The 23,652-nt window shown below is 44.9% G+C and overlaps 1 protein-coding gene across 2 annotated transcripts in view; it reads right to left on the bottom strand.

Annotated features, from left to right (window-relative positions):
- LOC119970576 (transcription factor TFIIIB component B'' homolog) overlaps positions 1-21,948 on the bottom strand; it is a 120,559-nt gene extending 98,611 nt beyond the window's left edge. For both annotated transcript variants that reach the window (XM_038805415.1, XM_038805416.1), the window contains exons 1-3: positions 21,766-21,948; positions 16,952-17,212; positions 15,160-15,766 (exon numbers count right to left, since the gene is read on the bottom strand). In XM_038805415.1, the coding sequence (XP_038661343.1) occupies positions 15,160-15,766; positions 16,952-17,211 (867 nt within the window). In that variant the 5' untranslated portion in view covers position 17,212; positions 21,766-21,948. The remainder of the gene's footprint in view (positions 1-15,159; positions 15,767-16,951; positions 17,213-21,765) is intronic.
- Between the last annotated feature and the right edge of the window lie 1,704 nt (positions 21,949-23,652).

Below are 23,652 nucleotides of genomic sequence, written 5' to 3'. Positions count from 1 at the left end.
TCCTACTTGTTTCTAGTTAAAGATGTCAGAAAAAGTTAGCAATGGTGCAATCATGAGTTTGAATTTTTAAATTGTAACGATTGATCATTACTACTAGACAATCCCCCAGCCCCGAAAAATTAAAAACGTTTCATTCCTTCATAAGTTAATTTGTACTGGAGAATATAATTAATTTTTTCTACTTTTTTAAAACCTCTTTCTCTTATTACCAGCTGTATTTTGCAATTACTATTTTGCTTTCAATAATTTAAATATCATTTAAATCTAATTTTTATTTCCTGATTTGAATTTTTAGGTTTAGGGACTTCTGTGGAACTATTTGAAGAGAAGGTGCGCACAAGGTGGCTCCTGCCTGAAAACCTGATATTTTTACCCTCTGTCCCAGCAACACAGGTCTTTAACTTCTTGGGAAAATCTTGAAACTTGGTTGTGTTGAGCTCTCTTATCTAAGATGCCGAAGGGAGGCAAAGCCAAAACTTAATTGGCCTGAAGCTCGTCGACTGACCCTGAAGCCCCCCCCCTCCCCATCACTTTGACCCAAGCCTCACTCTGCTGATCCTCCTCATACGGTGATCGCAAGATTTCATAGTTTTAAAGAAAAGGAGCTGGTTTTTAGATGGGCAAGAGAGCATCGGGATCTCAAGTGGGAATGCCACTCTATTACTTGTTCCTGAGTTACAAAGCCAGGGCTCAGAGTGTGGACAGGGGCAAACCCCTACTCCAGCTCCTTGCCTGCTCCAAAAACCAATTCAAATTCAAATTAAATCCAATTCACAGTCCCCACAAGAGAGACATACCAGATCTGAGCCAAAAGACAGAGCAGATACTACACTTGACCAGCCACTATTAGGCTGTGCCAGGTGCGGACCTAGCTAAAAGAGGGTTGCTTTTAATATAGTGAATCTATCCTATACAAGAGTGGAGTCAGGTTCAGAATAGTTTATGTAATGTTCCGAAAAAAGACCAGTTTTTTGATTCACCGGGAGATGCGGACTCCTTTGTCCAAAAGCGCAAGTTGAGTTTAATCTGTTATATGGCTCTGTGCACAGGCACTTTGTATTTTGTATCTTTTCGTATTCGTTGTTTGGGTATACTCTTGATGCCTTTAGTTATATTTGAGAGAATTCTGCTGTTTGTTTTGTACATTACTTGATTGTACCCTTTTTTTTTTCATTATTGTCATTTGGCGTGCCTTTTAATCGCTAATGTGGCATTGTAAATCAAACATGGTTTTTTTTCCAGTTGGGAGTCTCCCTGCTAACAAGGAGTTCAGGCTAACAGGAGTGGTGATAGAGGGTTTGCCGCTGTTCATAATGATAGTTTTTTAAATGAGCTTAGAGTTTGTGTTTAGTTTGGTTTATGTAATTGTAGGTTTGGGGTAAGTTCTAGTTTGCCATTGTTACATTTATTTTTGGTGTGGTGATACTCAACTGCGATGGTGTTTTTGCGAAGGGGCAGGGGTAGGGTGGGTTTTCTTGTTAGTTTGTTGACAGTGTCTGCTGATCTCTCTTTGTCGAGTCATCTGACTTGGCTCGGTGGCCATCTTGGGTGGACCCTTTTGTTTTATCTGAATTGTGTCCCTTGTTTAATACCTCTTTGGGAATGGCGGAATTTGGTTTGAGGGGTGGTGGGAGACCTCTAACCGGTCTAGTTACCTGGAAAGTTAGGGGTTTTAACAGCCCTGTAAAATGGTTGAAAGCTTTTGCTCATCTCAAGAACCTAAAGTCAGCTATTATCTTTTTGTAGGACACCCATTTACATCAAGGATCAGACCAGGCTACTTTAGGGTTGGATTGGGCAAGTGTTTCATTTCAGTTTCAATGATAGGGAGATTGTAATTTCTGAACACACCCCACACTTTGTTGATGTATTGCTGGAGTCTGGCCCCACCCTGGAGACTGGATACTACTTTGCTGGCCGATAAAATATTTTGCAAGCGCCTGTCCACCTCTATTGATGACTACATCAAATTAAATAGGTCTGAGTCAATCTCCCCCTACACCCTGAGAGAGGCTCTTAAGGACGCCCCTAGGGGGAAAAATAATTTCTTATAGAGCATAAATGCGGAGGACGAAAAAGTTGGAACAGTAGATGCTGGTGGACTCCATTTTAGAAGTAGATCATCAATACTCGCTTGATCCTACTCCAGAGCTATTTGTGAGCAAAAAAAGAATTGCAGGCACAATTTGAGCTACTGTCCACTAACAAGGCTGTACATCAGTTACAGCGCTCCAAAGGGTGCTTTTTACGAGTAGAGGGAGAAAGCCAGTCATCTTCTGGCTCATCAATTCAGACATAAAGTGGCCTCCCTTGAGATTCCCCAAATACGTAACCCAGGCAGCAAACTAATTTCCGCTACGCAGGTCAATGCTGCTTTTAAATCCTATGAATGCGACCTGTATAAATCAGAATCTGCCTCGGGCGGATCAGTCATGTCTGATTTTCTGGACAGTCTGCCCATCCCAGCTGTCCAAGCGGATACAGCTGCAAGTAGGACTCCCTGTTATGCCCAGACAAGATTTAAAAGTATATTGGGCTGATGCAGGATGTTCCCGGCCCTGGCCCATATGGCTTTCTGATCGAATTTTACAAGTAGTTCTCAGAACAGCTTGCTCCTTTATTATTAGATATGTTTAATGACTCCCTATCCAGGGTTCATTGAATTACTCGGGTCTGATCAATAACTTTAAAATGGACCTAGAAGGGTGGCTTGTGGCACAGTTGTTACCATTGCTGCCAACGGCGCTGAGGACCCAGGTTCGAATTCCAGCCCTGGGTCACTATCCGTGTGGAGTTTGCACATTCTCCCAGTGTCTGCGTGGGTTTCACCCCCACAACTCAAAGATGTGCAGGGTAGGTGTTGGAAAAAAATAATAATAATTGTGTACTCCAGACCTACAGAGGTAGAACAAATTAGTCTCAAACAATAATAATGAGCGTACTGCCTCGGTTTTTGTTTTTCTTTCAATGTCTCCCCATTTTTCTGCCCAAATCTTTTTTTCTTAAGAGTTAATACATTGATATCTGCTTTTATTTGGGTGGGTAAGAATCCCAGAATCCACAGCATTCTACACCAGAAAGATAGACTTAGACAGGGGGCTTGGCCCTCCCAAACATGGTTTTATTACTGGCCTGCTAATATTGAAAACATTGTTGTGAATCAGTGATCCCGACTCCATTTAGGGACAAATGGAGATTTGCTCTTGCACTACATCCACTCTCCATGCTATGATTACTACACCTTTGCCCTTTTTTCCCCCGAGATTTTCCTCAAACCCAGTAGTGGTCTCCTCTGTAAGGATCTGGAAACAATTACGACAACGTTTTTAACCCCTTTCCCGGTCTTCACTGTCCTCTATCTGTAATAATCACCCTTTCTTACCCTCTGGATTGGACTCAACATTTAAATAGTGGAAAGCGAAGGGAATTGAGCATTTTGGTGACCTGTTCGTGGAGGGGGGGGGTCTGCCAGTTGTAGAGAGTCGGCGGACACGTTGCAGCTCCCGCATCGTGCCTTTGTTCGCGTGCCTATGGTTGCGAGGTCACCTGCCGGGCCTTCACGTCCTGGGCGCGGGACACACACACACACACAATCGCCAGGGCGCTGCGCAAATCGTGCCACGCCGCCCCGACACCCGATTCTCCCAGTCCCCGAAACCAGCGTCGTGTAATTCACGCCAGGCCGCTCGGAGAATCGCCACAAATGGTGGGCAGCGATTCTCCGGCCCAAATGGGCCGAGCAGCCACTACAACACGACGGGGGGGACCTCCGATCAGGTCTGACCCGCAATCGGGGTCCACCAATCGGCGGGCTGGCCTCACATTCCGCGGACAGCCCCAGAGCACCGGCGCCATGTTGGTGAGGGCCTGGCGCACGCAAGACGTTCGCCGCACATGCGCAGGATGGCGTGGCCCAACTGCACATGCGCAGGATTGGGCTGCCGCAACTGCGCATGCGTGGGTTGACGCGCAAGGACGCTGGAGCGGCTTAACCGCTCCAGCGCCCTGCTGGCCCCCTGTGGGGCAAGAATAGGTCGTGTCCGGGCCCTGTTCGCGCAGGCGTGAAATGCGAAGGCGCGGGCACTTGATACGCGCCGCGGAGAATCACCCCCCTTTTCTTCTGGCTCCACCTTCCTCTTTACTGAAGAATATTTTATCCTTGGCTCAGCTTGGTAAGGGGTCTATCTTGGACTACATAGCCAAATCCCACATCTGTTCCCTCCCCACTAGCCAGGGTGAGTTCATAATAGGAGCGGGAAGGGCAGCACGGTGGCACAGTGGTTAGCATTGCTGCCTACGGCGCCGAGGACCCGGGTTTGAATCCCGGCCCTGGGTCACTGTCCGTGTGGAGTTTGCAGATTCTCCCAGTGTTTGCGTGGGTTTCACCCCCACAACCCAAAAGATGTGCAGGGTAGGCGGATTGGCCATGCTAAATTGCCCCTCAATTGGAAAAATAATTGGGAATTCTAAATTTATTTATTTTTAAATAATAGGAGCGGGTTGGGTCCCATACTTACTGACAAGGTTTGGAGGGAAACCCCTTACAAGATCAATACAACATCCTCTTGTGCCCAGTTAAGACTAATTCAGTTTAAGGTGCTGCACAGGACGCACTTGACCAAGGCGAGGACGAGTGGGTTTTTCCCCAAACGTGGAGGACAGATGTGAACGCTGTTCGCATGCGCCAGTTTACCACAGGCATAGGTTTTGGTCCTGCCTCAAACTCGCAATCTTCTGACCTTTCTTGTTTAGCATCATATCAGAGATACTCGGTTTGGAATTACTCCCATGTCCGTTGGTAGCCATATTTGGGGTTGCGGATTCACCAGCGTTCCACACTGGGGTAGAGGCAGACGTTGTCGCCTTTGCCACACTGAAAGCCCGGAGGCGAATATTGCTTGGTTGGAGGTTTCCCGTTCCACCCAGTGCCTCCGGCTGGATGGTGGACTTAATGTCCTTCTTACACTTAGAGAAAATTAAATTTACCATAGAGAAGCCCTCGTCAGACCCTGGGATTGTGTACTTGATCTTCTCCCGGTGGAGAAATTCCAACAGGTCTGCCAGCCAGTCTGCAGCTGTGGGTGGTGCTGCTGATCGCGATTAAGGAAGCAAAAGTCAGGGCAACGACCCACTTCCCCATGTGTAGTTCTGGCTGGCCTGAAACCCTGAAGACTGCTATTCTTGGGCACAGACGAGGGCTTCCACACAGCGTGGGGGCTATTCACCAGCCTGTTCGAAGCCAATGGTGATACGACACCCAGGGTCAAAGGGGGGGGGGGCGGCACAGAAGGTGTGTTTAAAATTTGTGGATTAAGAAAATCATAACTTTTAAATATTATGTGCTTTATATATTAAACTGTTATACTGTTAAAATTGGAAAATACCAATTAAAAAAATTTTTTTTTAAATTCACCATAGGGATTCAGTGGAGAGATTTTTCCTGAGATGGCAACCAATGATATCCTTTAAGGACTAGACACCGTCAGCTGTTAGGGTTTTAGGTATAGTGTGCTAGTCAATGTTTTTCTTTTTCTCTTTGTTGTAATTTTTGCATTCTTGGATATGTCTGTTATTACGTAAAACGTTAATAAACATACTTTTTTTAAGTAAGTATTTCTAGGTTTAGACTTTGGCCAAGATCTTCCTATCCCGCTGATGGTGCATCCCCGACATGGGTTTCCCAGTCGTGGGGTGGATTCAATGGGAGATCCCATTGACAGTGGCTGCTTGCTAAGTGGGCTGCCTTCCGCAACCGAGAAACATGCCGCGGAGAGGCCAGAAACTCCCTTTGTGTCTCAATAAGGACCCTTCAATCTGATTGGCTGAAGAGCCTTCCTGTTTCTTGCTCAGTTCACATATGCCAGATTTTATTCATTTACGGGATGTGGGCGTTATGGCCAGGCCAGCATTTATTGCCCATCCCTAGTTGCCTTTCAGACGGTGGTGGTGAGTTGCCTTCTTAAACCACTGAAGTCCCTGAGGTATAGGTACACCCAGAGTGCTGTTAGGAAGGGAATTCCAGGATATTGCCCCAGCAAGTGAAGGAACGGTGATATATTTCCAAGTCAGGGTGGTGAGTGACTTGGGAGGTTTCTGCTCTAATGCCTGGAAAACTCTGTTGACATCTGTCAATGTAGTGAACAGCAAGTGCCATTCCTTTGCCACTGCCCAATAAAATCAGGTCCATTTTGTTTTAAAGATTAGAAAACATATTTTATACTAATGCACATTACAAATAAATATAGCAGTGGCATCTGACAATTCAGTTTGCTGTGATTATGGTTGGTTATAAATCTTATAATTCAACAGCATTGCAAAGACTTCCCAACAGAATGGGTCTGCTCTGTATTTCAAGTGTCCATGTTTTTTTTTAAAGAGATTCACTGCAGGCACACAAATATTTTCTCACCTTATGGTTTTCTACAGGACCTATGAACAGAGTTACCTTGCATGAAAGCTTATGATTTTGAAAGATAGTTATTTAGTACTAAAGCCTTCAAAGTAGTTGATGTTTTATGTTCACACATTGTCGCTTCATTTCAGTGCAGTTAACAAGTCTGTTTATATCAATGTTTCTGAAATATATTTCAGATGATTAGCTCAGAGAATGCTGTAAGCAATTATACTTCACTGTAAAAACCCCTGCCATGACTGTGACGTATAACAAATATCCAGGAAAGGCATGTCCTGTCCATAACTCTTGAAACATGAGCTGAAATCAGTTTGGGATCTTCTGAAACCAAAGTTTTAAAAATGGATATTAAAATTCTGCAAAAGATAGTTGTCAAGAATCACCTGACTTGGTCTGTGGATTCCAATGACCAGCTGTCCCAAAAGGACAAAATAGCACCTCCAGACTAAGAAACGTCAATACTGATCTCTTGAAGCCTTCGAAAAGATCTTTGCTGAATGAGTGGCAAAATCCAGTTCCACCTCCTGATGTGTTGGGCAGACTGGTTCGATGTGGACTGCACTTGATGCACAGACCTCCAACACTTGATAAGATACAACACGGTTTTAGTTAACGTCTAAATTATTGTACATGTTCAACTGTGGGTTGACACTATGCTGACTTGGCTGGAGACCTGATACTAGCCTAACCAGACTTACTAGCTACCACATGGCGTTGGCACTGGCTAGCTCACGAGCTCCGACTGTCTCAGAGGCTGGGTCCCGAGATAGCAGGAAAACTGGTGCCCTCTGGCTTTATAGTGGTAGTGTCCTGTCTGGTGATTGGCTGCTCTGTTCTGTGTGCTTACTGGTCACCCTGTGTGTCAATCACTGCCTGTCTGCACTCCATTATCTACAAATTTGCTGATGACACGACCATATTGGGTCAGATCTCAAACAACGATGAGTCAGAGTACAGGAGGGGGATAGACAACTTAGTGGCATGGGGCAATGATAACAATCTCTCCCTCGCGTCAGCAAAACTAAGAAGTTGGTCACTGACTTCAGGAAGCAAAGTGTTGTACACGCCCCTGTCTGCATCAATGGTGCCATGGTGGAGATGGTTGACAGCTTCAAATTCCTAGGTGTAAATATCATCAACAATTTGTCCTGGTCCACTCACAACGATGTTATGACCAAAAAAGCACAACAGCGCCTATACTTCCTCAGGAAATTAAGGAAATTCGGCATGTCTGTAATGACTGCCAACAATTTTTATAGATGCACCATAGAAAGTATCCCATCTGGCTGCATCATAGCTTGCTATGTCAACTGCTCTACCAAGGCCGTAAGAAATTACAGAATCATGAACACAGCCCAGTCCATCACGCAAACCCGCCTCCCATCCAGTTGTTCTGTCTACACCTCCCACTTCCTTGGGAAAGCAAGCAGCATAATCAAAGACCCCTCCCACCTGGTTATTCTCTCTTCCATCGGACAGAAGATACAAATGTTTGAGAACACGCACCAATAGCTTCAAAAACAGCTTCTTTCCCAATTGTTACCAGATTCCTGAATGGCCTCTTATGGACTGAACTGATCTTTCTATGCATCTTCTCTAGTGTTGTAGCACTACACTCCGTATGCTTCACCCAATGTCTATGTATTTCTATGTCTATGTATTTACATCGTATATTTATCGTATGTCCCGTAACATCCCGTAACTTCATAAAAAGTAACACCAATATTTTGATCACTGAAGCTAACAAAAATCCATTTAGAGATTTGCGTTGGGCTGAACAAGCCATTTTATATTCTGTACTTCACAATTACTCAAAATGTATCAATCAAGAATTACTGCATAATTAGGAACCAGCCAGAAACAGTTAACTAACTATTGAGCCTTAAGTAAGCCATAATTGAAGAATTAGTTGTATTAATAATATATTCAAAGTCTATAAGCGAATTTTTAAATATATTGATTAGTCATACTTTGCTTGGAGTAAAGAAAGTACAATACTTGGAATCATAGAATCCCGACAGTGCAGAAAAAAGCCATTCAGCCCATTGAGTCTGCACCGACCCTACCTAGGCCCTGTATGCCCACCTATTCCCATAACCCCACAAACCTTGTGGACACTAAGGGGCAATTTAGCATGGCCAATCCACCTAACATGCACATCTTTGGACTGTGGGAGGAAACCGGAGAACCCGGAGAAAACCCACGCAGGCAAGGGGAGAATGTGCAAACTGCACACAGACAGTCACCCGAGATCGGAATCGAACCTGGGGTCCTGGTGCTGTGAGGCAGCAGTGCTAGCCACTGTGCCACCGTGCTGTGTACTAACCTGAATGTCCATCGTCTTGGTAAAGTTTAGAGAAGCAGATAATGAATGGAGATTTGTACAAAATCAGCTGTAAGAAGCACTATGAACAGTTCCATTGTATCCGCTATGGGACAATGTATGCAGGTGGCTAATTCCAATGAAAATAGTTCAGTAAGAAAATGAATCAATTATTATCTTACAACAGGCCCAATTCATGATGTTATGACAATTTAGCAGTTAAGTGGGGGTTCCGAGACACATATTTGTTAGCCAGTGTCATAAAAGAAAAGATAGACGTATCCTCTGTATGGTGACATTTATATAGCACCTTTAACATGGGAAAATGGTAGAAGGTTCTTCACAGTAGCATAACCAAATAAAATTGATCCACCACAAAGGAAGAAATAGGAGAGATGACTAAAAATTTACTTAAAAAGCTAGGATTCAAAAACTATAAGCCAGGCTATGTAACATTTGCCATTGGGGAAAATGCTTGAAACCATTATTAAGATTTGCAGTTGCAGGACATTTAAATAATAATTATGCAATTAAGCAGCATTAGCATTGTTTTACTAAAGAGAAATAGCGTTTGAAAATATTTTGGAGTTCTTTAAAGATATAACAAACCAAGTGGATAAAAGAGAAAATCAGTAAATATTGGGGTCAGGATTCTCTGATTCTGAGGCTAAGTGTTGACGCCATCGTAAACAGTGTTTTACGACGGCGTCAACAGGCCCCCAGGAGCAGCGATCCTGAGCGACTCACACAGCTCCAGCTGCCAATGCCGGCATCAAATGTGCCCCGCGGATCTGCGCATGCGTGCTTCGGCGGCGCAAACTCATGCATGCTCACCAGCTTCCTTCTCCGCGCCGGACCCAACGCAACATGGCGGAGAGCTACAGGGGCCGGCGCGGAGTAAAAAAAGAGGCCCTCAGCAGGAGAAGCCGGCAAGCCGATCAGAAGGCCCCCATCGCGGGCCAGGCCACGGTGGAGCCCCCCACCCACCCGGGGTTGGACTCACTCTCCCCCAACAGGCTGCTCCCCGCAGGATGGACGCCGAGGTCCCACCAGGTTAAGACCAGATGTGAACGGCGCCGGCGGGACTCGGGCTTTCTTGCCAACTGCGCAGGCGCCAATTCTCTGGTCACCGGAGAATCGGCGGGCCGGCGTCCCATGAATCGCCAAATATATCATGCAAAAATGTGAAGTCGGCTACTTTGGCATGAAAAATAGACAAACAGAATATTATTTAATTGGAGAGAACCTGCAAAATGCTGTGATACAGAGGAATCGGAGTGTCCTCATACATGAATCACAAAGTTAGATACATGCAGGTACAGCAAGTAATTGAGAAAGCAAACGGAATATTAGCCTATATTGCAAGAAGAGTGGGATATTAAAATGGAGTATTAGAAACAGTTTAGAAAAGGTTGACTAGGCGGATTCTTGGGATCAAGGGGTTGTCTTATAAGGAAAGGTTAAGCAGGTTGTGCCTACATAGTGGAGTTTGGAAGAATCAGAAGTGATGTCATTGAAACATATAAAATTCTGAAAGGACTTGACAGGGTCATAGAATTTACAGTGCTGAAGGCGGCCATTCGGCCCATCGATCCTTGGAAAGAGAACCCTACTCAAGCCCACGCCTCCACCCAATCCCTGTAACCCAGTAACCCCACTTAACCTTTTTGGACACTAATGGCAATTTAGCATGACCAATCCACCTAACCCGCACATCTTTGGACTGTGGGAGGAAACCAGAGCACCCTGAGGAAACCAATGCAGACACGGGGAGAACATGCAGACTCCGCACAGTGACCCAAGCCGAGAATCATACCTGGAGCTGTGAAGCAACTGTGCTAACTACTGTCCTACTAGTCGATGCTGAGAGGATGTTTCCCATATTCCTATAGGAATCTAGAGCTAAATGGCACATATTAAAATAGACGCCTGCCATTTAAAATGGGAATGAGAGTTTTTGTTTTTCTCTCAGAGGGTCATTAATCTTTGGAATTCTCTACCCCAGAGAGCACTGCAGGCTAGGTCATTGAATATTCAAAGCTGAGGTAGACAGATTATTGATTGACAAAGGAGTCAAAGGTTATAGAGGGACTGCAGGAAATGGGAGTTAGGGCCACAATCAGATCCACCATGATCTGACTGAAACATGGACGAGTCTCACGGAGACAAATGACCAATCCTGCTCTTATTTTCTGCTCTGTTCTAGTGTATGATTTAAGGAGGCTCTTAAACGAAAGTGATTTAGAAAGTGAATTCCAGATTTGGCAGAGGTAGCTCTAGATGAAGTCTTCAGACAATGTTGCTCAGGAGCAGATGATAAAAAGACAGGACCAAGGATAGGGGCTGGATTCTCCGCTTGGGAGACTAAGTGTTGATGCCAGCAGAGCATATGTAGACTTTCACGACTGAAAAATCAGCACAAAACCCTCACCGATTCCGGTGAGGGGCTAGCACCGGCGCCGAGTGAAACTTCCGCAGACTGCGCCAAAAACGGCCGGAGAATGGCCGGGTCGCACATGCGCACGGCTGAAGACCTGCCCCAGTCGCGCCATACAACATGGCGCTGGCCATGCCCGCACCCAACCCGCCAACTGCAACCCTACAGCCCACCCCTTGGCCACTCTCCACCAGCCCCCAGCACTAGCAGAAGCCTCTCTCTCCCCCCCCCCCCCAGCGGCATGGATCCCGACCGAGTGTGGCGGTGCAGGACACTGTCCACAGCCCGCATGCCGCGTTCCCGTACAACCAGGACCACACATGTCCCGCGCCGTTGGGAACTCGGCCCATCGGGGGCGGTGCATCATGGGTGGGCCGACCGATGATGCAGTAACGGTGTTGAAACGGCACACGTCATGATGACGCCAATTTGGAGGGGACAGAGCATGGCGGACTGGTGTCAAACCGGTGCTGGTTCCTATTCCGCCGTGGGAATCCATTCTCCGCCCGAACACCAATCACGATTTCGTCGTCAGGCTAGGAAGAATCCAGCCCAGAGTCTTTTGGAAGTTTCAGAGGAAATAGTGCAGAGGTTGGAAGAAAGTCACAGCTGGAAATGCTCTAATTACAATGGGTAAGAATGGAACCAAACAAGAGCAGCCTCACACAGGCTGACTGACACCAAAAAAGGCAGAAAATTCAACATGTAAAACAACAAGATTATGTTGGTTGCTGCCCAGCCCTCTCAGCTCTGCCTGGCTGGCCACTGGCTCTAGTCGAGTCACCCCGCTCCCACTTGCTGCTGCTCCTTGATTCCCCGAAACACAACATCGTCATTTGCCTGGCCTTCTTCACACCTCTTGATTGCTGCTCTGCTCACCTCTCGGCTCTCGCTCCGGTGGCGAGGCCTTGAGCCTCGATGACTGTGCGCACTCCTGGCTGCTGCTGCTAACTATCTGGCCTGGTAGCCTCTGTTCATTCTGGTTGGTTGCCCGCTCACCCTCGTCAGCCCCGACCTGGAGGTTGTACTGTTGCTCCCCTAGACGGATCATGGCCAGTGCCTCCTAATCGCTTTGCAGGCTCGCACCCCTATGTTAGGACGGCGACTTCACTTTTGCCTCAAGCTGCCCACCAGACCCAATGCCAGAAACCTGGCTGCTGCTTTGCGCCTTTACTCAATGAAAGTTCAGAAACTCCACACCAATTCAGGACATCACACCAATTCAGGAGATCAGTGTCTGAACTGCTCTAAGTCTCCACCAACTCTCAACGTCAGGTAAACTGTTTTCCTCAGGGGCTGCTGATAAGGAATACTTGCTGAATGAACCATTCCTGTGTAAGTCTGTAGATTTGTAAATAATGTGGCCAAGTCAGTTATCAGAGCCTGATGTTCTGTATTGCCTGCCGATAGGCTCATTTGAACCTAGATGATGCCAGACTGTTAACGAGAATGAGTCCAAAAGGATCATCCAATACTCGGGTCTGCTCCAAACGTCAAACAGTTTATTGTTTTTACACCAGTCGCTGGGCACCACCATGCGCTTCTCCATTGAACAAAGAAATCATCAAAATTTATACAGTTTCAAACAGTTACTCAGCCCCTAGACACAATTCAGTCATAACGATTATTGATTACATATATTGGCTTGTTAAATCCAATGAAATTCGTTATTAGGCAGCATGGGGCTGCATGATCACCTCATGGGCCGATAGAGACTTACTCATGCCGTCTTCCAGACCCCCTTATCAACTGTCCTTGGGGCTTCGTGATGCCTCACAAACTGAGACACTAATCTTTTTTCTAAATTTAGAGTGCCCAATTCATTTTTATCAATTAAGGGGCAATTTAGCATGGCCAATCCACCTAGCCTGCACATCTTTGGATTGTGGGGGCGAAACCCAAGCAAACACGGGAAGAATGTGCAAACTCCACACGGACAGTGACCCAGAGCCAGGATCGAACCTGGGACCTAGGCGCTGTGAGGCAGCAGGGCTAACCCATTGCACCACCGTGCTGCCCTCAGACACTCTAATCTTAACGTTCTTACTAACTGGCACCAGAGTCAGTATTCCTCAGAAGCAGCTCCTCAGGGGCTGCTGATAAGGAATACTTGCTGAATGAGCCATTCCTGTGTAGGTCTGTACATTTGTAAATAATGTGGGTTAGGAGCGAGATAATAGATAACCAGTTGCATTTGCTGCCTATTTACTCAGTTATTAATAAAAAAGGATTATGTTTAAATTTACAAACCCGGTGACTATAGCTATTGGGCAGCCAAAGACGTCTGGCATTTTCTAAAAATTATTTGTTAGTTTCAATTGTGTTGTGACTCGGGGTAAAGTAGGCCTGGAATTGATTGCGCACTAGCCCATTGTTCTCTAACCCACATGAATCATTGATATATTTTTTTAAATTTAGAGTACCCAATTATTTTTTTTCCCAAATTAAGGGGAAATTTTAGCATGGCCAATCCACCTACCCTGCATCTCTTTGGGTTGTGGGGGCGAGACCCATGCAGACACGGGGAGAACGTGAAAACTCCACACGGACAGCGACCCGGGGCCGGGATCGAAGCCGCGTCCTCGGTGCTATAATAATTTATATTTCTAATGGATTTCTAACTGCCCTCTCTCCAGATTCCCTGCCTCCATTACAAGCCTGGCGATGGATCACTCAATGTTCAATTTTTCTTTCCCACTATCAACTCTGACCTAGTAGGACAAACACAAGATAGGTTTTAACTACAATTAACTCCATGCTTGTTTGAATAACATTTACTTTAGAGTTGCTTCTCAATCAGAAGCACCCATTTTCTACAGTTAAAACTTTTTTTTTTAAACTTGAACTCCTAAAACGAAAAGTTATATTCTGAAACATACAAATTATGAAATAGATATTCATGGCAACACAAGGAATGCCAAACCCGGTAGAAATTATAGCTGAGCAATATTCGGTGCAGTGCTAACCACTGCGCCACCATGCTGCCCCTCATCCAGTATTTTAACTACCACCATAAGGCAAACTTTCTCTGATATGCTCATCTTAAATAGCATATTACTCAATTTTGTTTTTAAAAATTTGTAAAAATCAGCAACATATGCAGGGCTACTAGGAAAAGGCAGAAGTGGGACTAGCAAAGTAGTTACTACAGAGAGCCATTGCAGACACAAAGGCCGAAAGACCTCCTTGTGTGCAATATGCATTCTATTGATTCTTTCTTTTCTTACTACATATACCTCAAATAAGCCTAAAATATGCTTGAAAGTCTGTGCCATGGAATTGATGAGCCATTCAAAAGTATAAAACTCTTACCTAGAGTGACTAGATTTTTGATTTTCCCTCTTCCTCTTGATGCTACACCTGAGTTAGGAAACCATCAGTTTTAGGAACTACAAACACAAATCTATGTTTTATCCTCCTGGAACATAGCATTTTAGTGATCCAACTCATAATGCTAAATAGTGATCCATTTGCTCAAGTTGAATGGATATAATAATAATCTTTAATAATATTTATTGGTGCCACAAGTAGGCTTACATTAACACTGCAATTAAGTTACTGTGAAAATCCCCAGTCACCACACTCCGGCGCCCGTTCGGGTACACTGAGGGAGAATTCAGAATGTTCAATTCACCTAACAAGCTCACCTTTTGTGACTTTTTGGGAGGAAACCGGAGCACCCGAGGAAACCCACGCAGACACAGGGAGAACATGCAGACTCCGCACAGGCAGTGACCCAATTTAGAATTGCATTTGTTAAGTATCCTAGAAGTTTAGTCATGAGTCCCAGTTTGTATTACATGCTCAATTTCCAAAGAATGATTTGATATTTTATTTTATTAAATCTAAATAACTAAAAGATAATATTTCATCACCATGGGAACATGGAAAAAACCTTGCTCCCACTCTCCTGAACAATTAAATTTAGAAGTTATAATTGAAAGCAATTATCAACAGAAACACCTCTCAACATGTATTCAAATTTACCTTCTCCTTCTTCAACTCCTCTTTCAGCAGTTCCCGCAGTTTTCGAGCTTTCCTTAGTCGCTCAAGATCAGATGGAATTTTTGCTGCCTTAGGACGTGCAGGCGAATGACTTGGGGATGGCACATTTCGTTTTGTGGGCGGGTTACTGGGGGTAATCCTCTCTTTAAGTGGTGTGGACAGTGTCTTCCGTGCCATCGGAAGTCGAGCAGAGTTGGTTCCGACCGTTGAATCTTTGTGCACAGGGTTTTTAACTGGAGAGAACTGAGGTACTTGAGGAATTGGAGTTCGCTTTTCTGGTAATTTGTTATCTTGTCCTGAAGAGGGTTTTCGCTTCTCCTGTGATCTCAGAAGCGGTTTGTCAGTAGTAGAGGTCTGTGATGGACAATCATTGCCTTGAATGGATACCGCATTGGAAACAGAATTTAATGGACTTTGTTGCCGAGGAGGAGACTTTGGTGTGACACTGCTCGATGGTTGCACAGTCACCGATGTGGATCTGGGTTTGGCCAAATTTGGCATGGTGGAGAAACGCTTCCTTCTTTGCAAAGGTGCCATGGAGAGTTTACTGTTGACACCAGATTCTCCAACCTTATCATTTTTGTCATTCCTTTAAAAAAAGAAGAAAAAGTTTGTAAGTTTTAATTAATTTTACATACCAATTAGAAAAAACGTAAATAAAGAAAAACCTACTTTATCACTAATTGTCCAAATGAAATACCATGTGCGAACTAACATCACATTTAATTTCTATTTTGGCGCTTAATGGAAATACAAGGAACAAATTAGTAAAATCATGACGGTAGAATTACTTCCTAAGATGTTTAATAGCTTAATTAACTGAGAAATCAATTAGCCTACATTAACTTTGAGGTCAAAAGAGGATGAGATGCAGAAGAATGGTTTTCCACTTCAACAGTAGGTCATGTGGGCCAAGGGGAGACTGGTCTGGCCAAGTATCAACAATATTACCCACAACGTGAGATTCCGGGGGTGGCGACGAGCAGGGATCGAGCGATTTGCTGACCTGTTCATAGGGGGCAAGTTTGCGAGGTTGGAGTACCTGGAAGAGGAGTATGAGATACCCAGGGGAACTGTTTTAGGTACCTGCAGGTCCTGGATTTTGTAAAGAGAGAGGTGCCATTGTTCCCTGGGCTGCCGAGCCTGAGGTTGCATGATAAGGTACTGTCGAGGGATGAGATAGGGGAGGGGAAGGTATCAGACATCTCTAATTTGATTTGATTTGATTTATTGTCACATGTACCGAAGTACAGTGAAAAGTATTTTTCTGCGGCCGAGGAACGTACACAGTACGTACATAGTAGACACAAGAATAATCAACAGAGAACATTGACAAATGGTACATCGACAAAACAGTGATTGGTTACAGTGCGGAACAAGGGGCCAAACAAAGTAACCATTACTGGATTTTTGTAGTTTTGAGGTGTTGTGGAACATTGGGGGAGAATTAGTTCTGAAGGTAGTGAAGTAAAGATTGTTTGGAACTGTGTAAAATTAGTGATACTGTGTCTAGCCATTGTCTTTTTTACTTTGTGTACCTCTAGTTTACTTTATTGTTCTTTATTTTTATTGCTCAGTATACATTTATTTAAAATCATCACAACGTCTGGGACATAATTCTCTGGGTTTCAACCTTTTCTCATATTATAACCAAATTGTAAAATTACAGTTGATTCAAGTTTCTCTTCTGGGATTTGGAACAACTCGATATTTATCATCAGCCCTGTCCTTAACAATACCTTGGACCCTGTATTTGAATTAATTCAGTACTAACCTGTTAACTGGAACATTCTCTTGCTGTTCATCAGGGTCATCTTTTTCTTCCTGTCCTATGTCTGAATTGGGTAGTGGTGCTGGTGGAACTGACAACACAGCTCGAGACTCAGAAGCATCTTTTTCATTGGAAGCCTTTCTTTCTGGACTTGGTTGCTGAACTGAAGTTTGGGCCTTGTCATCCTCCTTGGCAGTTTGCGATGAACCTCTTCCACCAGGTTTGACATTAGGTTTTATACTGAGTCTCGAGCGGCGAAACATCCTGCAAGGTACAGGAAAACATTGCAGAATTTCATAACATCAAACCCTCCAAATTAAGCACTTCGATTTAGCTCAGAAAATACTTCAAAACCCTTAATTTTTCAATCTGAAATTTATTGTTCATTCACCAATTGTAGGAGAGTTAAAATATAGATGTAACAGCACTCTACAATTCAAACTGTATATTAGGTACAGATTATAACGTTTTAAAACTGCTCCAACAGGGACCACACAAACTATGCTCAACCCAAGTGATTACTTTCCCAGATTTTCTTTTTGCGGATGGGCATTTTTAGAAATTCGAGTTCCTCGCCTCTCCCAATAGATTACTTGGCATTTTGTGGGCCAGGAGTAACTTGATCAAGTTGCGCATGGTATCACAACTGTATGGGACAGGGTAGATGGAGGAAGTCTTTCCCAGTCTAATATGTTGATCTGGTAAATACTCTGGCCAATAACTCTATGGTTAAAAACATCCAAGAGTGACATATTGAGCTGGATCTTAAAAGTCCCATTTTCATTTTTATGTTTGCATTAAATCTCATCTGGTCAGATAACAATCACATCAGCACTCTAAGCCAGAGGAGAGAACAAGCTATTTCTGGTGAAGATGTGGACAGAAGCAGATCAGACTGGCAACAGTGGTAGAAATTCAACTACAGTTAAGTAGCTGACAAAAATCAGCCATTTGAAATGAAAATGAAAATTGCTTATTGTCACAAGTAGGCTTAAAATTAAGTTATTGTGAAAAGCCCCTAATCACTACATTCCGGCACCTGTTCGGGGAGGCTGGTACGGGAAATGGTACACCATTTCTGCCTCAGCCCATCTGCTGCTGAAACCTTCATCCTTCCTTAGGGGGCAGTACGGTAGCATGGTGGTTAGCATAAATGCTTCACAGCTCCAGGGTCCCAGGTTCGATTCCCGGCTGGGTCACTGTCTGTGCGGAGTCTGCACGTCCTCCCCATGTGTGCGTGGGTTTCCTCCGGGTGCTCCGGTTTCCTCCCACAGTCCAAAGATGTGTGGGTTAGGTGGATTGGCCATGCTAAATTGCCCGTAGTGTCCTAAAAAGTAAGGTATGGGGGGGGGTTGTTGGGTTACGGGTATAGGGTGGATACGTGGGTTTGAGTAGGGGTGATCATGGCTCGGCACAACATCGAGGGCCGAAGGGCCTGTTCTGTGCTGTACTGTTCTATGTTCTCTTTATCTCCAAATTTGACTATTCCAGTGCTCCCCCACCATGCATCACATTTTCACCCCTCCATCAACTTGAGTCCATCTAAAACTCTTTTGTCCATATCTCAATTAACACCAAGTCCCATTCACCCACTATTTTTTTGTTTGTTGACCTATAAAGGCTCTTAATCCAGAAATGCCTTGATATAAAATCATCTTTCATGCATTCAAACCCTTGCCTAACACTGTAACCTCTTCCAAGAAATCTCCAATTCCAGCCTTTTACGCCGATTTCCTTTATTTCTCACTGGGTAGCCATACGTCCAGTGCCTAGAGCCCAATGTTGGAATTACCCAAATAAATCTCTCTGCCTCTCTTCCCTCCTACAAAATACTCCCTGAAGTCTACCTCTTTGACTATGTTTTTGCTCACCTGCGTCAGCATCTCCTTAGAAAGCTTTGGTGTCAGATTTTGTCTGATAACTCTCCCAAGGTTCCAAGCACCTTGAAAGGTTTAGCTTTGTTAAAGGCAATATATAAATGTAAGTAGCTGCTACGCATCACCATCTTCAGGACAGGCTACGTGAGATAAGATCATTTGAAAGAAAAAGGCTAACAGTTCTAGTCACCTCATTTTTCTTAGTTGAGTAACAGTACAAAATGTAAGCTGTAAAAAGTCAAGAGTGAGCCTATTTGACTTAACACAAGTTTAAAAAAGATAATAATAGAATTCAAAATGGACAAATCTCCAAACTGGATGGTTTCACTCTCAAATATTAAAAATCTACATGGATGCCAACGAGCAGGATATAAAAAGAGTTCTATGAGCCATTACAAACTATCCATTATCTTTTATTTGAAAGCACTACTATTCTAAAGAGCATTGATGGCTCAATCTTGTTGACCAACATGACTGAAGAGATGGGCGAACCGCTTCAAGAATGTCCTAACCTAGAAGACCAGTATAGAAAATGGGGCCTTGCATCAGCATCTCAAGGTCCAATCAGCATCCCTTGCTGAAGAATGCTCATCGTCAAGAGACTAACCTTTTTCAAATGAATTTTTACTCTGACTGGCTGGCTGGGATAGCATTTAAGAAAGTGCTGGTGGTTGACTTCCGATGGTGGCCACGGAGGAGTAGGTCACACATTTGATAGCTCCCGTCTGTGACGGAGTTTTGGACCTTTTTCCCCCGTTTCTTTCCGGATTTTATGGGATAAAATTGGTGAAGAGCGAGGAGAAATCCCCCTCCGGTGTATGGAGAATTGGACTAGAAGTGGCTGTGTGAGAAGATAAAGTCCTATAAGGAAGATGCGAGCAGAGCCGATAACGCGGGAAAGCATGGCGGTGAGCAAGGGCTACGGCGAGACGGCACAGTGGTCGACGGAGCAGCTGGTGAAGTTTTTCGAAGATTGCTTCGCCAAGCTGAAGGAGGACATGCTGGACACGATTAAGGCTTCGAATGATCAAGTTGTGCAGAATCAAGAGACCCACGGAAGAGCGATCCAGGAGGTGGAGAAAAAGGTGTCCGAGCACGAGGAATACATAACCGTGCTGGAGACCAAGGTGGAGGTGATGAACGACCGCCAGAAAAGAATGCAGGAGAAGCTGGAGGACCTGGAGAACAGGGGCGGAATTCTCCGATCCCCCGCAGGGTCGGGGAATCGCCCAGGGCCGGTTTGATCCCAGCTCTGGGTCACTGTCCGTGTGGAGTTTGCACATTCTCCCCGTGTTTGCGTGGGTTTCGCCCCCACAACCCAAAAATGTGCAGGATAGGTGCACCACACTAAAATTGTTGCTTAATGGGAAAAAATGAATTGGGTGCTCTAAAGTTATAAAAAACATACTGCCCTCAGTAATTTTTTTTAAATCTTTATTATTGTCACAAGTAGGCTTACATTAACACTGCAATGAAGATACTGTGAAAATCCCCTAGTCACTACAGTACGGCGCCTCTCTGGGTACACTGAGGGAGAATTCATCACAAAGTACTTACAAATAAATTAAGTACTCTTGTGCACACAGTGAAGTTTCACAAACATCATCGAGATCCATAGAATCCCTATAGAGCAGAAGGAGGTCATTCAACCCATCGAGTCTGCACTGACCCTCAAAACAGCACTCTACTGATGCCCACTCCCCCACCCTATCCCATAACCCCACACGCATCACACAACCCACCTAACTTGCACATCTTTGAACTGTGGGAGGGCACACAGACACTGGGAGAATGTGCAAACTCCACACAGTCTGCCACTCAAGGCCAGAATCGAACCCAGGTCCTTGGCACTGTGAGGCAGCAATGCTAACCACTCAGTGTGTCACCGTGCAGATAATTTATGGGCAGCACAAGTGATTAGCACTGTGGCTTCACAGCAACAGAGTCCCAGGTTCGATTCCCTGCTGGGTCACTGTCTGTGCGGAGTCTGCACGTTCTCCCCGTGTCTGCGTGGGTTTCCTCCGGTTTCCTAACGTGCAGGTTGGGTGGATTGGCCATGATAAATTGCCATTAGTGATCAAAAAAGGTTAGGAGGGGTTTTTGGGTTACGGGGATAGGGTGGAATTGCGGGCTTAAGTGGGTTGGTGCAGACTCGATGGGCCGAATGGCCTCCTTCTGCACTTTATGTTTTATGTTCTATGACCGGTTAAACTATTTCAATGGTGCCAACGGTTCCGCGACAAATATTCTTTCAAAAATAAGAAAATTCACCTGCTCTTCTTCAATATAATGCCAAATGATCTCTTATTCCAGCTGAGAGGGCAGTGAGGATTGTCTCTCTTTAACATCTTATATAAAAGAACCAGCACTCAGTAACCAAAGGCAAGTGTCAACCTAGGTTATGGGCTAAAACAACTGGAGTCAGACTTCGACTTGTGACTTTTCGACTCAGAGGCCGAAGAGCTACCACCGAGTCATGACTTTTCATGGGAGATACATGGGCAAAAGATATAGACAGAAAGCCAGTAACGGGTGAAGTTAGCAGGAAACAATGCTTTTAAATATCCCATGGTTCACAATTATCCATGTCTATATTATCAAACTGGCATTCTCCGTACTACATCGTTGAATCCCAGGCAGTCAGCAATTACACAGTTGCAATAAAACTTAACTCTGACATCAAAACAGACAATAAAGGGGCAATCTGAACAATAAATGTAAAATTGTCAGAATGTAGGAATATAGTTTTAAAAGTTGTGAGCACAGTCGGAGGTGGCGAGTCTCTTACTGGGTGTTTAAAAGTACCGCACACGCTGGAAACAAGTGCAGACAGGGTCCAATCACAGCGGGACGGAGCTGTCAGCGATGAAAGTTTTACACCGAGGCATGGATCCCGCTCGGGGCCTTTCTCACCAGCCACCCCAGTCCCTGGTTACTCACCTCTCAGAGCGGCCCGGGCCGGCCTGTCACACCTGCTGCTGCAGCTGGTGGTGGTGTGAGCAGCTCCCTGTGACCCCCACCGGACACGTGCTGTCCTCATCCACTGCCGAGCGCCCTCACAACCCGACCGCAATCCAGGTTCGGCCGCCCATCCTCCCTCCCTCACTCCTCCTCCTCCTCCTCCAGCAGCCCGCTATCCCATCAGCCTCTGGGCGCCGCACGGCTTCACGGGAGTTGTAGTCCGCCGGGCCCTGGCCAACTGCATCTCCCAGCGTGCACCGCATTTTGCAGGTGTTGCAAAGCCTTGCAACAACAGAAGTCAGACTTCTGTCCTTTTTTTTTATAAATTTAGAGTACCCAATTATTTTTTCCCAATTAAGGGGCAATTTAGCATGACCAATCCACCTAACCTGCACATCGAAACCCCCACAAACACGGGGAGAATGTGCAAACTCCACACGGACAGAGCCGGGATTTGAACCCAGGTCCTCAGTGCCGTAGTCCCAGTGCTAACCACTGCACCACATACCACCCCCACTCCCTGACTCCTTTCTGTTCCGATGAAAGGTGTAAAAACCTGAAATGTTCTGGTTTCCAAAGGTGGCGACAGACTTGCTGAGAATTTCCAGAATTTTCTGTTTTATTTCAGTCTTCACGGGTGTCGATAGAATTGTGTCAACATCTGCTACCAGAAAGATGTGATCAGAGAGGCTGCAAACACATTTATATATAGGGAGCACTGCTTATTTTGAAAAGTACCACCCTTCAAATGTAAGTTTTAAAGCAATATAAGTGAGTCTTGGTTCCCATAAGTGGTTCTGGGGAGGTATGTAATATGGGGAATATTAGACACAGCGTGAGGTCTGGCATTTTTGGGATATGTTGTGGCTAATGGGAGCGCTCTGGCGTCTGTTGAATCACAAACTTGCTGGTCTCAATTTATAATAGGTAAATTGGACATTCTAAATTGGTGTTACCGAACAGTGTGGCGACTATCTCCTTCAGCTTCATCCTCGACTATTTAAAGACTATTCACAGAGTATATTTGTGGGCTACATTCCCATCCTATATTAAAGATTTTACATTAAGGGCAGCAGGGTGGCACAGTGGGTTATCCCTGTTGCCTCACGGCGCTGAGGTCCCAGGTTTGATCCCAGCTCTGGGTCACTGTCCGTGTGGAGTTTGCACATTCTCCCCGTGTTTGCGTGGGTTTTGCCCCCCACAATCCAAAGATGTGCAAGGTAGGTGGATTGAAAACTCTAAATTTCCCCTTAATTGGAAAAAAATGAATTGGGTACACTAAATATATATTTTTTAAGATTTTACATTAATCTGCATTAAATTTCATATCCTTGTTCTGCATACATGAAACATGTTTTGTCCAAGTCATTCTGTAATTATTGAACTGCCAGCAGTAATAAGTCAGATTACAGGAGTGAGGTAGAGAGTCTAGTGGCATGGCGCAAATACAATAATAATAATCTTTTATTGTCTCAAGTATTAAGTTATTGTGAAAAACCCCTAGTCACCACATTCTGGCACCTGTTCAGGTAAGCTGGTACAGGATTTGAACCTGCACTGCTGACCTTATTCTCCATCACAAACTAGCTGTCTAACCCACTGAGCTAAATCAGCCCTATAGACAACACTGTAGACAACAGTATAGACAACAGTATAGACAACAATCTCTCCATCAATGTCAGCAAAGCTGAGGGGCTCGTCATTGATTTCAGGAAGCAAAGTGTCGTACACACCCCTGTCTGCATCAATGGTGCCGAGGTGGAGATGGTTGACAGCTTCAAATGCCTAGGTGTACTATGCCTGCGAACAATATTACATGCACTCAGCAGTGTGAACTCCAACCAGCAGGTGGCGTCAGGCATCAGT

Source organism: Scyliorhinus canicula, chromosome 8 (genome assembly GCF_902713615.1).
Source record: "Scyliorhinus canicula chromosome 8, sScyCan1.1, whole genome shotgun sequence".
Classification (NCBI taxonomy): domain Eukaryota; kingdom Metazoa; phylum Chordata; class Chondrichthyes; order Carcharhiniformes; family Scyliorhinidae; genus Scyliorhinus; species Scyliorhinus canicula.
Note: the sequence above shows the minus strand (reverse complement) of the source record. Positions and strands in the feature narration are given on the sequence as shown.